General features: G+C 47.0%; 1 protein-coding gene across 5 annotated transcripts in view; it reads left to right on the top strand.

Moving 5' to 3' along the window:
• The window catches only part of CLYBL (citramalyl-CoA lyase), a 422234-nt gene extending 406016 nt beyond the window's left edge, over positions 1-16218 (top strand). For 4 of the 5 annotated variants that reach the window (XM_075590782.1, XM_075590781.1, XM_075590777.1 and 1 more), the window contains one exon: positions 15951-16218. In XM_075590782.1, the coding sequence (XP_075446897.1) occupies positions 15951-16058 (108 nt within the window). In that variant the 3' untranslated portion in view covers positions 16059-16218. Of the gene's footprint in view, positions 1-3611; positions 3727-15950 lie in introns of all 5 variants that reach the window. The other variant, XR_012799903.1, reaches the window with a different exon arrangement.
• Positions 16219-18403: the final 2185 nt, after the last annotated feature.

Below are 18403 nucleotides of genomic sequence, written 5' to 3'. Positions count from 1 at the left end.
CGTTCATCCCTGAAAAACAGTCTTGTTTTTTTTGGTCTGTATTGGTCAAAAAGAGATTTACATCCCTACATACTGTATATAGTATCAGTGTACTCAGGAAACAAGGGTCAATTAAATCTAGTATTCATTTTAGCAAAAGGATTAAGTTTGTTAGAGTAATCTGGGACAATGTGAATTAAATAAGATTTTATTTGTCACATTTATTACATATCTCGGTCACATGATATGCTATCCATTCAAGAAATACACAGATGATAAGCTCAAGTTGTGCCGAAAAAAGAGATTGATAGTTGTCATACTGTAGGTACATAAGTCTCTCACAGGAGTCATTGTTAAACAAATATATTGCAACGTTTGGAAGATTACTTGGTCGCACAGTTGGTAAATATCGTTGACCACGCAAAAGTTATTATTATTCTTCAATATATACTTGTATGTCTATACCTGTTTTGTTTTTTATAACTTCCTTTCTATACAATGTGGCAGGACGCCCACGCAGTAGTGTTAGGCTTTAAGAATAGTGGTTTTATTCCTTCACAATAAAACTAAAGAATGCGTACCCTGTCCCTTTATGTCAAAAGAAATCATAAAATAAACACCTACTCCTCTTCGGAGACTGACTATACCACTCCGACCCTTTCTAACTGAGCCGCCAGCTAAGCTGGTTGCCAGCTTCAAAACATGCCCTATCATATACAACAAAACAGTCTTTATACACTGCAGAGTATTATGTAATCCTTATCTGTTATTGTAGGGGATTCCTATCCCAGGATCTGTGTGTAGCTGCATAAGCAAACAGGAACACCGGTTCCGTGAAGCAGGCTGTGTCCAGCCCGTGGAAATTTTTATCCTGGGTGGGGGTCCCAGCAGCCATGCTTCCTGCAGGGCTTAGGAGCCAGAACAGCCAAGGTTCTTCCTGGCTTGGAGAAAATCTATCTCTCCCCTTGCTGGGGAAAAGCAGTCTCTCTTGTGCAGGGTACTTCCTGTCTTTTTAAACCTTCATTTAGGAGTGCTGTCTTAATTAGTACCAGGTGCAACAAGCTCCCACAGAGGAATTTAACCTCCTGTACACTGGATCCTATCCACTCCGCTAGGGCTCTAGTCCATAAGGACAGTGACTCCGTCACAACATCCAAACGTATTTTATTATTAATAAATGAAACATTTTGGTAGCAAAGAATGTGAGCGTTGTTTAATAATCATACAATTGTAGATGTCTGTTTTTATCAGTTTTTCTATATGCATATGATTTTTGGATTCATGTAACAGTAGCATACTGTATATATACGTAATAAAGACGAGGCACAGAAGCACCTATATTCTAGTCACAATGTTACATGCATGAAAGTTTAAGTACAACACACATGATCTAGTAAAACACAGGTTTAAGTGCAAGACACACATGCCCCCAGGAAAGTAGAAATCTTGCTCCAAAAGATGATTGAAATAACTCCCAACCTTCCTGGGAACCAGCATTACTTTACAAACACAATAGTGTATACCACAAATATACAGTAATGCCCATCTAATATTCCTGTCACATGGAACACAGAGCCCTTCATCTATTAGCATTGTTGAATTTGTATATTTAGTCATGCACAAGTCACAACCTAGGTTTTCTAACATAGACATCGGACAACAGGACTTTTAAAAATGTCCTCAGTTTGTGGTCAGAAGCCATGGGCCACCTGCATCCTCCAATGGCTCAACATGTAGTATATTTAACTTCCATACTGTAATAGGCAGGAGCAGGGGCGTAGCTATAGACCCGCACTCTTGGGGGTCCGGCTCTCACCCCTCCCCCTCTTGTAGAGACAGGTGGGGGGAGATGGTATGCGGCAGGCTCCGGCAAACAGAAGCCGGTAGAGGAATCAGCAAGGCAAGGCAGGGGAGGAGCGCCCTCTAGGAGTCTGACCCGGAAGTCTTTATAACTTCCGGTGTCTGCTGCCACAGCTCCTCTGCTGGCTGCTCCTCTGATCATCTCCCGCCAAAGGTAGGCATGGAAAAGAGAGCTAGGGGAAGAGAGAGCTGAGGGGAGCAGAGAGAGAGCTAAGGGGAAGAGAGAGGTGGTGAGGGGGAGCTGATAAGGAGGGGTAGAGCTGGTGGGGGAGAGCTGGTGAGGGGGAGCTGGTGAGGGGGAGCTGATGAGGATGAGAGGGGAGAGCTAGTGAGGGGGAGCTGATGATGGGGAGGGGGGAGCTGATGAGTGGGGGGAGCTGATGAGTGGGGGGAGCTGGTGAGGGGGAGCTGATGATGAGTAGGGGGAGCTGATGGATGGGGTGGGGAGAGCTGGTGAGGGGAGCTGATGATGTTGAGGGGGAGAGCTGGTGAGGGGGAACTAATGAAGGAAGAGAGTTGGTAAGGGGGAGAGCTGTGATGGGGAGCTTATGATGATGAGGGGGGAGAGCTGGGGAGGGGGAGCTGATGACAAGGGGGGAGCTGAGGGGGAGAGCTGATGACGAGGGTGAGAGCTGATGATGAGGGGGGAGAGCTTGTGAGGGGGAGCTGATGAAGATGAGAGGGGGAGAGCTGGTGAGGGAGCTGATGATGATGAGTGGGGGTAGAGCTGGTAAGGGGGAGCTGATGATGATATGGGGGGGAGCTGATGATGATATGGGGGGAGCTGATGATGATGAGGGGGGAAAGCTGGTGAGGGGGAGTTGATGATTAGAGATAGGATCAGGGAGAAGATGGGGGAGGGAGAAAAAGAATGACAGCAGTATTAATATTAATGGGGCCCTGCAATTTTTTGGGCCCGGGGGCCCGCCCATGTCTAGCTACACCACTGGGCAGGAGAGAAAAATATAAGCAACCATACTCACCATTAAAAGTAGAAAGTGTAGCATTTTATATCTTTGAATGTTGCTTATTTTGTCCATCCATGAACAGTAATTTGAATCAATATTTTATCTCTGTTTTTAGCATTTTGCCTAAAAACTGAGATGTAGACCTGGTGGATATTTAAAGCCTGCTAGCCTGTGAGCCTCTAATTAGCACTGGATGCATACCACTAATCTACAGTAGTATACTTCCAGTGATCATTCTTCACATGTGTAGTATGTAGAAGCACTTAACACCTTTCTAATATCATGTGTCTGGAAGCTTTCTCTACCCATTAGAGAAGCAATATGGAATCTGTTACAGTACATCATCACCCAATTTGTGTTACTTCCAACAGTTCACAGTAGTACTGCTAATAGTAAGATGCACCATGTGCTGCAGATAGAGTTTCATTAACGAACAAAGAATTGTTGGACTCAATATATGAAGAGGTACCATGAAGAAACATCTAAATATAGCATTTCCAATGCTGTCAGTCAATCACCATACATGATAAATGTATAAAAGTGGGTTGCTTTTTTTGTTGTTGTTTCATTTTCCTATAATTGGTTGTTTATGTGTGGTACCCTGTTGTTATGATGCAATGTGCACGGTGACAGTAATATATGATGTATACTACTAATATATATATAGCCTGACCATTGCGGATGCATAGATATCTCAAAAGCAAGAGGTGGAAAGGGGTTTCTTTATAGTAAATGAGTAGGCCTGCAGTGTTTCTTGGAGATTATGCCTATCATTTTTTATTTTCTCTTCTCCTTATATTACAGTAAAGAGGAGGTGCACTTTCCCTCGAATTAATCGCAAGTCTCCATTAAGGCCTTTAGGACCATACTATTCCACAAAGTGCCCTTGATATAGGACTGGATTCAGTGCAATGAGATGGTAAAAGAAAATAATGGGAAAACAAACTGTTCTGGTATAAATACAACAAACTAATCCCATTTCTTCAGTAGTGTGAATATCTCTCTAAAACTGCCGTAGCAGACTGTGCCAGTGTGTTTCATTATAATCAGTCACATCCTCACTTGAAAAATGCCTCTACCCTCTGTGCACAGAGTGATTGTTACCAGTCTTGCAATGGATTTTTTTGGGGGGCCTTCTGCTCCTTTGTTTCCAAATTGATACGTTAATAGATTAAAGCTTGGTTGCGCCCTGCACTCAATTTGTTTGTTTTTCCTTTTTGCAGCTGTTGCATGTGAATGCCGTATCATTTTCTCACACAGGATATATACTGCTCTTATAACTAGTCGGTAAAGACATGGATGTGACGTGGGAATTCCCAGTATAAGACTGAATGCAGGTGCCAGGGCCGCCAACAGAAAACATGGGGCCCAGGACAAATGAAAGGAGCAGACCCCTCCCTCCCAACCCATAGCGCACGGGGATCTCCGGCATTTTATTTATTTTTAACATTTTTTTTTAATGAAACGGGAACGGCGCGCAGGGGGCTGGGCCCCCTGACTCACCGGGCCCGGGACGCCAACCCCGGCAGACCCCCCCTATTGGTGGCCCAGGCAGGTACAGCTCTGTGTGACCATAGTAAGTCACCTTACAGGGTACAGTATATCACTGTATCCTACTGCACTGACACACTTTATTCGAGCAAATACCCGGTATGTACCTGGCAGATACCTGGAATGCGCCGCTCCTCACCTCTGACAAGCCCCGTTGCATTTGCCTTCCCAGCCTGGGTTCATGCCTGGCTGATGGGCGGCTGATCTGTTAAATGATAATGATTAGGATTTAATAGGCTGCAATGCTTCGCGTGTCTACCAGATGGCATAAATTCATGAATTGTAATGCAGTATATATATATATATACTGTGCAGTATTGCAGCCAGCGGGAATAAAATGCTTCAATCCCTGCCTGGAAAATAACTCAATGCACTCGGGCAGAAAACAGTCACAAACCTCAATACACCCGGGTATACCCGAATTCGTGGGACTAGCCGAGCTCGAATAAAGTGTGTCGCCAGTGTATTTGTCAAAAGCTATTGTCCGCTCTTTGGTACAGCGCTTCATATGGTTTTCCTATATATCATCGATTGAGTTATCTTGGTGAGTAGCGCTTTAGAAAAAGTAAAAAAAATATATATATATATATAAAAATTGTTTTATATATTTCTATAGCTTTTGTAGATACACTTGAAGAAGAAACCTATGTGGGCTCTGTACACTATAATTTGACCTGTAATGTTGTTCCGCTAAAAGGTATCACAGCCTACATCAAATATGCCATAGCTTAAACCTGAAGATATGTATTAAGTTGAGCATGTTGTGTGCAAGTATTTCATACTGCTGATCTGAGCGGTTTGAACTGTAGCTTCATATCTTATCTTATTAGAACGTTTATATATATGTGATTTCACAGATAGACATCATGTATGAACTCCTCCCCCCGCCTCCGCCTCCCCCTGCCCCGCCTTCCTAGCCGCTAAACCACTTCAATTAACCCCCTATTCAAAACAGTAATAAAACTTACGTTAGAAGCGGCGAATCGGCGGGAATTCCAGCGGTGGAACCGCTGCGGCAGAGGGTCTGCCTGCTGCCGAACGCCAGCAGTGATTTGGTTACGGCGAAATGTCCCATTCCGTCCCAAACACAAGTCCTAAAATTGTGTCCAGCTAATTGGAGTGGCAGCCAATTACAAAGAAGACGTCCCTATTTGTGGTCAACTGAGATTTGAGAGTCCAACTGGGTTAAAGGCAAATTTGTCTAAGGTGTTATAATCCATAATGTCTTAAAACCTTTGGAAAAATATTCTGCCTGCTAACTCTCCCGGTTCCAAACCACATTCTATTACAGAATGTACAGAGACATGAGATAGACTAGCAAGCTTTGAAAATGCTCGGATGAGTGAAATGGGCATGTGGTTAGACACCATTTCTGTATCACCAGTTTTGTGAGTAGGGATGTTTGTGGCTGTTTGTCATCGTTTCAGGATCATTTTGTTGACTAACCCCCTTGGGTGGCTACGTCATATGGTATTTGCTCGGCTATATCATCCTGGATGGCCCTCCGCTGACTTAATGTTAACATGGCAAAAACAGAGCTCCTCATACTTCCTCCCAAACCTGGCCCTACTACCTCCTTCCATATTACTGTTGGAAGTACTATAATTCAACCAGTAGCTCAAGCACGCTGCCTAGGGGTCACACTCGACTCCTCTCACATTCTCTACTCACATTCAAAAGGTAGCAAAAAACTGCAGTTTTTTCCTGCGCAATATCACAAAGATATGCCCTTTCCTCTGTTGCTCGACTGCTAAAACTCTGACTCAGGCCCTCATTCTCTCCCGTCTCGATTACTGTAACCTCCTGCTGTCCGGCCTTCCTGCCTCTCACCTGTCTCCCCTACAATCTATCCTAAATGCTGCTGCCAGAATCACTCTACTATTTCCGAAATCTGTCTCAGCGTCTCCGCTGCTGAAATCCCTCTCCTGGTTCCTATCAAATCCTGTATCACACACTCCAGTCTCCTCCTCACTTTTAAAGCTTTACACTCTTCTGCTCCTCTTTACATCTCAGACCTAATTTTCGCTATACACCAGGGGTGCGCAAAGTTTTTGGCATGTGCCCCCCTGCCTGCGAGCTCCAGCGTTCGTGCCCCCCCCTCGATTAGAACCTGGCGTCAAATGACATCGTGGGTCATGTGGCGTCACATGACCCCACAGCGTCATTTCACACCGCGTTGCTATGGCGACGTGTCGCCGAAGATCCGTCTGGCACCAGGTAAAGGACGTTAGACGCCTCAGGCCTCCCCCCAGCATTTAATTTAAATGCCTTAGGGAAGGGCGCGGGGCCTCTGTAACCGCCACGCCCCCCCTAGCAAATCTTGTGCCCCTCAGTTTGCGCTCCCCTGCTATACACCATCCCGACTCTTGCGTTCTGCTCAAGGATGTCATCTCTCTACCCCCTTTGTATCTAAAGCCCTCTCCCGCCTTAAAACATTTCTCACTGACTGCCCCACACCTCTGGAATGCCCTTCCCCCCAATACCCGACTAGCACCCTCTATCCACATTTAAGACACACCTCAAAACACAACTGCTTAAGGAAGCATATGAATAGCTCCATGGCTGATAATTAACACTTCATACATTAACCTTGGCCCCTTGCAGACTCACTTACCAGAATGCCCTCCTACTGTCTCTGTACGTTCTTCCGACCAACCAGTTAGATTGTGAGCTCTTCGGAGCAGGGACTCCTTTTCCTAAATGTTACTTTTATGTCTGAAGCACTTTTCCCCTTTATGTGTTATTTATATTATTTGTTTATATGATTGTGACCTATATTACTGCTGCGAAGCGCTATGTACATTTATTCTATAGACACACAGTCCCAGCATGCACAAAAACCCAACCCACTATATAATATATATATATATATATATATATATATATATATATATATATATATATATATATAGTGAATAAATGAGAACAAGGCACTCCGTCAGGTAGATATAGGTGGGTGCTAATCCTATATAAATCAAATAGGCTATACGATACCGTGTAAGCAGATATCAGAGGCAGCACTCCAGTAGATAGTCAAAAAAAAGGTATTTAATGTGACATATAAACCAACGTTTCGGTCCTCCACACGGGACCTTTCTCAAGGTTCATCACCTTGAGAAAGGTCCCGTGTGGAGGACCGAAACGTTGGTTTATATGTCACATTAAATACCTTTTTTTTGACTATCTACTGGAGTGCTGCCTCTGATATCTGCTTACACGGTATCGTATAGCCTATATATATATATATACCACGACTATTAAGGTTATGGTGGGTAAAAAAAGTGACTAAAATCCTCTACAGTAAAGCATAAAGCAACTGTAAATATTCCTGTATATTCATTTGCATGTCTTAGACAGGTCTGCAACCCTGTCTTTCACCATTATCACCCAGCAAACAGCACTTCCACTGCAGCAAGGGATTCTGGGAAATGGCATGCAAATGAGCACACAGTGCCACCTTTTATCTCATGCTCACATTACATGAGCAACCCTTAGTCAATGCATGCTGCTTTAAACACAGCTTTTAAGCAAGGACTTGGGAGATGCAAAGTCAGTTAACCCACTCACAGACATGTTTCAACCTTGATGGGTATCATCAGTGTGAGGTTGGCTTGCTGACATTTGCTCAAATGAGATAAGAGTAGGTAATCACCATGACTATTAAGGTTATGGTGGGTAAAAAAAGTGACTAAAACCCTCCACAGTAAAGCATAATGCAACTGTAAATATTCCTGTATATTCATTTGCATGTGGAGGGTTTAGTCACTTTTTTTACCCACCATAACCTTAATAGTCGTGGTGATTACCTACTCTGTGTCTGTCAGCGCCCCGCCTGTCTGCAGTGCGGGCGCGCTGACTGAGGGAGCAGGGCCTTAGCCTTAATGTCCCTCTATCTCATCCCCTCTGTGCTGTCTCTCTCTGACTCTTCCCCTTTATGCCTTGCTCCTATTTGCACTCTCTCCTCCCCTCTCTTTGCACTCCCTGCCTGGCTGTGTCTGCTCCTCTCTGTGCACATTACACTCCCTCCTCTCCTGTGTATCTGTGTGGCAAGTCATCCACTGGGTGTTGTACCTGGTAGGCTATATATCTGGTACGTGACATCATATTGGGGATATTATAATGAGTTGCAGACATCCTTGGCCTTATCAGTGGTTTTCAACCTTTTTGTGGTTGGGGAACCCCAGAATTCGATTGTGAAATTCTGGAGAACCCCAACCCCCGCCCCCGTCTCTCGCGCCCCCCCCATTTCTCGCCCCCTCACACTCTCCCCCTTACACTCCCTTTCCACCACATTTTTCTCCCTTAGGCCTTGCCCCCGCTGCCTGCTACAGCGTCCGCTGTGGCGGACGCTGCGCTCACGAGAGCCCTCCCCGCAATGGCGCCGGGCCCGCTGCGAGGGGGGGCCACAGCGCTCGCGCGAGAGCTACTCCTGCTCTCAATTGTATTGAGAGCAGGAACTCGCGTCGAGCGGCTAGGCACGCCCCCCGGCGGTTCAGCCAATGAGGGCGAACCTGCCGGGTGACGTCATGGCCGCGCCCCCGTCACTCCTCCGCCACGCCCCCCCCGGTCTCTGCTCCTGCAGTGAGCTGCAGACCGGGGAATCGCCGGAACGCGCAGCCAAAAGCGCGGGCGCGCATTAGAGCGCCGTGACCGGGGCCTTAGCCTCACACTCACTCTCCCCCTCTTATCTCCCCTCTTCTATACCCACACACACACACAATCCCCCTTTCACACACACACACACACACACACTGCCCCTCTCTCACACACACACTTCCCCTCTCACTCACACACACACTCCCCGTCTCACACACACACTCCCATGCTCACTCTCACACACACACACACACACCACCTCTCACACACACACTCCCCCTCTCACTCACTCACACACACACTATCCGTCTCACTCACACACTCCCCCCTCACTCACACCCCCCTCACTCACACATACTCCCCCACTCAACACACACACACACACACCTTCTCTCCTCCTCCCCCATACAAACACACACACAGTTTCTCCCCCACACACTTTCTCCCCCACACAGACACTCTATCTCCCCCTCCCCCACACACAGACACACACACACACACAGACACAGACACTGTGTCTTTAAGGGAGTCGGCTCTCGCACTGATTCTTCCTCTCTCTTCTGTCAGCCAGTGTAACGCTTGCACTCACCACAAACAAGGCGGGACCCTGGTACTGATGTGGGAAAGTACAAGACTGCGTACCCACAGCAGCGGGAGCACGCCTGGAGGGTGGATAGTCAGCGTAGCCAGGTCTGGGTTGGAGAGAGTGGGTTAGTATAAGTACTTGCCAAAGTCCGGGGCGGAGCCAGTGGGGTGGTCAGTGTCCGTTGTGCTGTGGTCTAGGGTAGGAGCCAGGAGAGTGGTAGTTTGTCCGTAAGCCGAGGTCTGGGATGGAGAGGTGCGGGTAGTCAGGTACAAGCCGGGGTCTTTTTCCAGAGGAGGTCCAATAGTCAAGCCAGGTCGGTACAAAGGAAAGCAACAGAGAACACAGCAACGCACAAGCGAGGCAAAACAAACGCAGGAACAAAAGGCCATAAGAGTTATGCTAAGCAATCAGAAAGTGAAAGTCTTAAGTAGCACACAGGAACCAATGAGGCTGGGGGTGGAACGGAGGCGCAGACTCCGCGGAGTTCAGGATAGGCTGTAGGAGACATGGGGCACTCAGGATACTTGCTACGCAGCAGGGGAGCGGTGCACAGCGTCACGTGAGTGTGCGCGGAGCGTCCGGGGGGAGCCTGGCACGGGTAGAAGAGCTGCGCGTGCGCGAGCGCTCTGTAAACAGAGCGGGGATGCACGCACGATCAGCAACCAGCGCAGAGGCCTGTGAAGAAGCAGGTAAGGAGGGAACACGCCGTATAGGACGTGTTCCCCGATTCCTTACAGCCAGAAGTTGACGGCAGAAGCAGGGTGAGGAAAGAGCAGTGAGCTACCGGCTGCTGATGCCGGGTCACAGCCATGTGGGGTGCCGCTGTGCCGCTGTGCCGCTGGCCCTGGGACAGCTGGGAGAGTTGTCCCAGCTCTCCCCCTCTGGCAGCCACGGAACCCCTGAGGGTGCTCGCGGAGCCTAAGGATGTCTATATATATATATATATATATATAGGGCTCGACAAAGTCCTAAGAAAGTCACCCCCCCCCCCAAAAGAAAAGTCACTCGCCCCCAAAAAGACTCCCTCACACTCCACCCCCCGCTCACGAGTCTTACCTGCGGCAGTGTGCGGCGGCGTGGTGCTGCGTCTCCCATCTTCTCCCCTGCAACTTTGACTGTTTCCCCTGAAGCTCCTGTTAAAATGGCTGCGCGGGGTCAATTGACGCCGAGTTGCCATGACAACGGGACGCTACGTGACGTCATGAGGCATGCGACGTCAAGTTGCCATGGCAATGTGACTCCGTGTGACGACGGCACGTAGCGTTCCATTGTTATGGCAACGCCCCCATTTTAACAGGAGCTGCAGGAGAAAGTCAAAGTTGCAGGGGAGAAGACGAAACAACTTCTACCGTTAGCACCGTTGAAAAAGCTGTCTGAGAGTGGTTTGACTGGCTTTGCATCTAATCCATGCTGTGCTTAAAAGCTGTGTGAACAGCAGAGCATTTGCTTAGAAAGATTCCATGTAAAATGGATTTCAGGCAAAAGAGGACACATTGTGTGCTCATTTGTATGTCATTTCCCAGAATCCCTTGCTGCAGTACAAGCACTGTATGCTAGGTGATAATGGTGAAAGGCAAGGTTTCAGACCTGTCTAAGCCTTTATATATATATATATATATACACACACACACACACACACACACACACACGACAGGCACTCCGAAATCAAAGGTGAAATGTATTCCTCATTTCCATTTTCTTTTGAGGAATACATTTCACCTTTGGATTTTGGAGTGCCTGTCCTGTTTTCTTCTATCAGATGTGCTGCCTGGCTGATACCTGGACGGTTTGCAGCCTACTACCACCTGTATCTACACATATGTGACATAGGTAACCTATTTGTGCTTGCCTGTGTATGTGTCTCTCTGCCCTTGTGTGTCTCTCTCACTGCCACTGTTCTCTGTGTGTCTTTCTGCCCTTGTGTATCTCTCTCACTGCCACTGTTCTCTGTGTGTCTCTCTGCCCTTGTTTGTCTCTCTCACTGCCACTGTTCTCTGTGTCTCTCTGCTCTTGTGTGTCCTTCTCACTGCCACTGTTCTCTGTGTCTCTCTGCCCTTGTGTGTCTCTCTCACTGCCACTGTTCTCTGTGTCTCTCTGCTCTTGTGTGTCTCTCTCACTGTCACTGTTCTCTGTGTGTCTCTCTGCCCTTGTGTGTCTCTCTCACTGCCACTGTACTCTGTGTGTCTCTCTGCCCTTGTGTGTCTCTCTCACTGCCACTGTTCTCTGTGTGTCTCTCAGCTCTTGTGTGTCTCTCTCACTGCCACTGTTCTCTGTGTGTCTCTCTGCCCTTGTGTGTCTCTCTCACTGCCACTGTTCTCTGTGTCTCTCTGCCCTTGTGTGTCTCTCTCACTGCCACTGTTCTCTGTGTGTCTCTCTGCTCTTGTGTGTCTCTCTCACCTCCACTGTTCTCTGTGTGTCTCTCTGCCCTTGTGTCTCTCTCATTGCCACTGTTCTCTGTGCTCTCTGCCCTTGTGTGTCTCTCTCACTGCCACTGTTCTCTGTGTGTCTCTCTGTCCCTGTGTGTCTCTCTCACTGCCACTGTTCTCTGTGTGTCTCTCTGTCCCTGTGTGTCTCTTTCACTGCCACTGTTCTCTGTGTGTCTCTCTGTCCCTGTGTGTCTCTCTCACTGCCACTGTTCTCTGTGTGTCTCTCTGCCCCTGTGTGTCTCTCTCACTGCCACTGTTCTCTGTGTGTCTCTCTGCCCTTGTGTGTCTCTCACTGCCACTGTTCTCTGTGTGTCTCTCTGCCCTTGTGTGTCTCTCTCACTGCCACTGTTCTCTGTGTCTCTCTGCCCTTGTGTGTCTCTCTCACTGCCACTGTTCTCTGTGTGTCTCTCTCACTGCCACTGTTCTCTGTGTGTCTCTCTGCCCTTGTGTGTCTCTCACTGCCACTGTTCTCTGTGTGTCTCTCTGCCCTTGTGTGTCTCTCTCACTGCCACTGTTCTCTGTGTGTCTCTCTGCTCTTGTGTGTCTCTCTCACTGCCACTGTTCTCTGTGTGTCTCTCTGCCCTTGTGTGTCTCTCTCACTGCCACTGTTCTGTGTGTGTCTCTCTGCCCCTGTGTGTCTCTCTCATTGCCACTGTTCTATGTGTGTCTCTCTGCCCTTGTGTGTCTCTCACTGCCACTGTTCTCTGTGTCTCTCTGCCTTTGTGTGTCTCTCTCACTGCCACTGTTCTCTGTGTCTCACTGCCCTTGTGTTTCTCTCTCCCTGCCACTGTTCTCTGTGTGTCTCTCTGCCCTTGTGTGTCTCTCTCACTGCCACTGTTCTCTGTGTGTCCCTCTGCCCTTGTGTGTCTCTCTCACTGCCACTGTTCTCTGTGTGTCCCTCTGCCCTTGTGTGTCTCTCACTGCCACTGTTCTCTGTGTCTCTCTGCCCTTGTGTGTCTCTCTCACTGCCACTGTTCTCTGTGTGTCTCTCTGCCCTTGTGTGTCTCTCTCACTGCCACTGTTCTGTGTGTGTCTCTCTGCCCCTGTGTGTCTCTCTCATTGCCACTGTTCTATGTGTGTCTCTCTGCCCTTGTGTGTCTCTCACTGCCACTGTTCTCTGTGTGTCTCTCTGCCCTTGTGTGTCTCTCTCACTGCCACTGTTCTCTGTGTGTCTCTCTGCTCTTGTGTGTCTCTCTCACTGCCACTGTTCTCTGTGTGTCTCTCTGCCCTTGTGTGTCTCTCTCACTGCCACTGTTCTGTGTGTGTCTCTCTGCCCCTGTGTGTCTCTCTCATTGCCACTGTTCTATGTGTGTCTCTCTGCCCTTGTGTGTCTCTCACTGCCACTGTTCTCTGTGTCTCTCTGCCTTTGTGTGTCTCTCTCACTGCCACTGTTCTCTGTGTCTCACTGCCCTTGTGTTTCTCTCTCCCTGCCACTGTTCTCTGTGTGTCCCTCTGCCTTTGTGTGTCTCTCTCACTGCCACTGTTCTCTGTGTGTCTCTCTCACTGCCACTGTTCTCTGTGTGTCTCTCTCACTGCCACTGTTCTCTGTGTGTCTCTCTGCCCTTGTGTGTCTCTCTCACTGCCACTGTTCTCTGTGTGTCTCTCTGCCCTTGTGTGTCTCTCTCACTGCCACTGTTCTCTGTGTGTCCCTCTGCCCTTGTGTGTCTCTCACTGCCACTGTTCTCTGTGTCTCTCTGCCCTTGTGTGTCTCTCTCACTGCCACTGTTCTCTGTGTGTCCCTCTGCCCTTGTGTGTCTCTCTCACTGCCACTGTTCTCTGTGTGTCCCTCTGCCTTTGTGTGTCTCTCTCACTGCCACTGTTCTCTGTGTGTCTCTCTCACTGCCACTGTTCTTTGTGTGTCTCTCTCACTGCCACTGTTCTCTGTGTGTCTCTCTGCCCTTGTGTGTCTCTCTCACTGCCACTGTTCTCTGTGTGTCTCTCTGCCCTTGTGTGTCTCTCTCACTGCCACTGTTCTCTGTGTGTCCCTCTGCCCTTGTGTGTCTCTCACTGCCACTGTTCTCTGTGTCTCTCTGCCCTTGTGTGTCTCTCTCACTGCCACTGTTCTCTGTGTGTCTCTCTGCCCTTGTGTGTCTCTCACTGCCACTGTTCTCTGTGTGTCTCTCTGCCCTTGTGTGTCTCTCTCACTGCCACTGTTCTCTGTGTGTCTCTCTGCTCTTGTGTGTCTCTCTCACTGCCACTGTTCTGTGTGTGTCTCTCTGCCCCTGTGTGTCTCTCTCATTGCCACTGTTCTATGTGTGTCTCTCTGCCCTTGTGTGTCTCTCACTGCCACTGTTCTCTGTGTCTCTCTGCCTTTGTGTGTCTCTCTCACTGCCACTGTTCTCTGTGTCTCTCTGCCCTTGTGTTTCTCTCTCCCTGCCACTGTTCTCTGTGTGTCTCTCTGCCCTTGTGTGTCTCTCTCACTGCCACTGTTCTCTGTGTGTCCCTCTGCCCTTGTGTGTCTCTCTCACTGCCACTGTTCTCTGTGTGTCTCTCTCACTGCCACTGTTCTCTGTGTGTCTCTCTCACTGCCACTGTTCTCTGTGTGTCTCTCTGCCCTTGTGTGTCTCTCTCACTGCCACTGTTCTCTGTGTCCCTCTGCCCTTGTGTGTCTCTCTCACTGCCACTGTTCTCTGTGTCTCTCTGCCCTTGTGTGTCTCTCTCACTGCCACTGTTCTCTGTGTGTCTCTCTGCCCTTGTGTGTCTCTCTCACTGCCACTGTTCTGTGTGTGTCTCTCTCACTGCCACTGTTCTCTGTGTGTCTCTCTCACTGCCACTGTTCTCTGTGTGTCTCTCTCACTGCCACTGTTCTGTGTGTGTCTCTCTGCCCTTTCCCCTGCTCTGTCTGTCAGTCTCACATACCCAGTGCCGGATTACCAATTAGGCGCTTACCTATGGGCCCCAAGGTTAGGTGGCCCCTGTAGGTTGTGGCGGGCAGGTGCTGTGGCTCCCCAGCACCTCATGCAGCAGCCCGGCGGTCTGCCACACTCTCCCTCCTCATGTCGATGCCGGGATCCAACTTCCACCCGACCGGAGGAGGGAGCTTCAGAGTCCCCCGACCTCACCCAAGGTAAGGTAAGGTGTATGTGTGAAAGGCGACAGCGGCGCGATGTCGCGTCAAAACAGATGCATTGTCGCGTGCGCTTATAGTAAGCCCGGAGCGACGGCTTGGTCGCGATCGCTGGAAGTCATCTCTATTTGATTTTTCCAGCGACCGCAGCCTGACGTCACCATCGCATCACCGGCACCATAAACGTAGCCTAAGAAATAGGGGTGTTTCTTGCCTTCTCCGGAGCGGCCCTCCTCCTACAGCACCGCATTGCCATGGCGACCCGACATCACACGATGCCGCAATGTCACATGACGCTGCAACATCATGTCACCGCGACGCTGCAGGAGAAGGGACGCTTGGAGGAAAGGCCCCCAATGTCTTGGTGCCTAGGAGCCCCAGAGGGTCTAAATCTGGCTCTGATCGTGCCTCCGCACTCAAACTTTACCTTCCCTTGCTAATGCCAACACAAAATAGCAGCAAGGAGTGAAAGGGGCGACTTTAAAGAAAGGAAATGCTGCTAGAATGCGCACGTTTTGTTTTTTTGGGTTGGCTCAAGCACAAAGGTCCGAGCTCCGCGGTTCAGATTAATACAAAACGTCAACGTTTGTGGCATTCACGTTCATGGACTCCCCCAACTGCCCATCCCCCACCCAGTGCCAAAATACAATTCCTCCTACACTTTGTAGTAAGATAATATGATGCAGTAACTGAATTAAGTCTTAAGTATTTTGACTTCTTAGAAAGTCTGTTCCTATTACTCTCTGCATTGCTAATAAGGGTGTGCCCTGCTTAGAAGGCACCTCTAGCATGGCTGGGGTGAAATCAAGACATGCAAGGTTTATCATCTGTAAGTTAGCATTATTTTTACAGCTTGTCGCAAAGAAAAAGACATATTAAGCCCTGATTTGTGGACGTCTTCCTTTGATGTGTTGCAGGGAGCATTCACTTTCCATGGATGCATGATAGACATGCCCTTGCTGAAGCAGGCACAGAACATCGTTACGCTTGCCAGAGCCATCAAGAAAGAATCATCTGTTAAATGAAGCTCTCACCGGGTGGCCAAACTATACAGCACTTGTCTTAAAGGAAAGGAGGAAGACTTGCGAAATGCACCGTGAAACAGTAGATGCCATTGATAACGGAATCATTATGCATTTATTTTATGTACATGTATACCATTAATTAAAATAAATGTCAAATCCAGTTTTTTTTTTTATTATTATTTTATTTTGCTTTCTTAGCATCGCTTTCAAGTGGCTGCTATTCACTGGACTTCCTCCTATAAACGTGTAAACTGCAGTTAAAGAGAGGGTGAAAAGGGCTGAACTGCAATAAACTTGTAGGGTAATAAGGCACACAAAGCAGCAGAACCTTCTGCATATGGTCTTCAGACAGATTTGCATGACATTGGAGATACTGCTACAGGTCATATGCTCCTTGTTGTTAACTGGCTTAGCAAAGCTGTTTTGAAGAGGTTAACCCAGCTTGTAGTAAGGGTAAATAAACATAACAACCAGCCATTGTTCCCTATTCAGCATGTACTCTTATATTCAAGGCTAAAGGGTATTGAAGCTGCAGAGGATCAACTTGTGGTTGCCAGAGGACTCCAATGAAGTTTGAAACAGCAACAATCAGAGATTTTGTTTCTGTTCCTCATTAAATCATGAGCTTTTGTGTCCAAGCCATGAAGGACTGTTCTTTAAGAAATTAACAGAATAGAAAGTTTTAAACCATGCACCAACCTCTTCATGACCTACACAGAAGCAATGCTGCGGCCCTTACACACACACCGCAGGGAAGGCTGTTCTGTTTATTTAAACGTGTAAATAGAAAACACTTGATTAACTTATTAGGTGCTGGTGGGGCTGCATACTCATTGTACATTGATGCGTTTCGGGTCCATTTGGCACTGAAGAAGGGTGTGTTTTTTTTTTTTTCTTGAAGTTAGGTTTTCTATTTATATTTTGAGAAATGTTAGATATTTCTGTTTCTTACAACATATACCCACTATCTTCACGAATGTTTACCTTACTGCATACAAGCTGCACATAGGGGAATTGTAAATCCTACATACAGCGTTATTTAAATTCAATGTTCGAGAGAGAAAAAGCAGAAGAAAGGAGTAGTTTTCACTGTAGGTCAGCATAGAGCTGTACATTTGCAAAGTAAAGAATTTGATATAGATATATAGATATATACACACCTTTACACTCAAACATTATATATATATATATATATATATATATATATATATATATATATATATATATATATATATAAAAAAAAAACAAACATCACAGCTTGCACTCAATGTACTGGTTCATATAGACAGGTGCTAGTCTCAAATAATAGAAAAACAACATTACCATTCTCTCGTCCGGTAAAGAAAGACTGCACTCGGTTCAGTAATCATGAAAAACTGTATTGGGCATCTGAATAAAAAAGATAAGTCACCCAATCCGACGTTTCGGTCCTGGAATAGGACCTTTCTCAAGGGGGTGCTATATATATAATGTTTGAGTGTAAAGGTGTGTATATATATATATATATATATATATAACATCTTTTAATTATTGGCATATGGTTGAAAACGTCCTACTTTAACTAATCCAAAAATAGCAAGGTAATGAAAGGAAGTGATATGTTGTGTTGGGGAGTTGTGGTGCCTTCCTGCTCCCTGTGCGACACAAGCTGTGCCTCCTCTATACCTGCTCATTGTGATCGCACTTGAGAGACTGATGATATCAATAGGGTAAATGTTATGATGTGGTGGGGAGCTGTTTGACGTTCTTCTGCTCACAATATGAAAGAAGCTGCAAGGTGTTTGTACACATATATTATGGCCTAAAGTTGACCACAATTGAGTGGCCTCCTTTCTCTAGTAGCTCAGGCCTGATTGATTAGTGCAACTAAATTACCCTATCACCCCAGGAGGGGGGGATTACTTCAGGTCAGGGTTGAGATGTCTAAGCTTTTCAAATCATCAGCAGGTTTCACTGTCTGCTATTAAATCTTCATCCCCAACCGAAACTGCCATCAAACACAGCATTTACATACAATTCGCTATGGAAAATAAATTGAACATGTGAGGTGTATATTTTCATACGAATCTTTTCAGGGACAATGTATTTAAACTATGCAAAACTTTGTAACGGTGGCAAACACATTAAACGAAAGAAAACAAAAGTTACATGATAAACTAACCATGATCTTGTGTGCTAAATCAATTCTATTACAGAACAAGACTGCAGAACAGAGAAATTAAACAAATAATCTTAGTCTTGTAATATTTCTGTTGTTTAATTCCTTTTTCACAGTTTATTAGTATGTTCTGACAACACTTTTTATGTAAACAAAATACACGTTTATATGAATGTTGCCTAGAAAA

This window comes from Ascaphus truei, chromosome 3 (genome assembly GCF_040206685.1).
Source record: "Ascaphus truei isolate aAscTru1 chromosome 3, aAscTru1.hap1, whole genome shotgun sequence".
Lineage (NCBI taxonomy): Eukaryota > Metazoa > Chordata > Amphibia > Anura > Ascaphidae > Ascaphus > Ascaphus truei.
The sequence above is the reverse complement of the archived record's forward strand: the minus strand, read 5'-3'. Positions and strand labels throughout refer to the sequence as shown.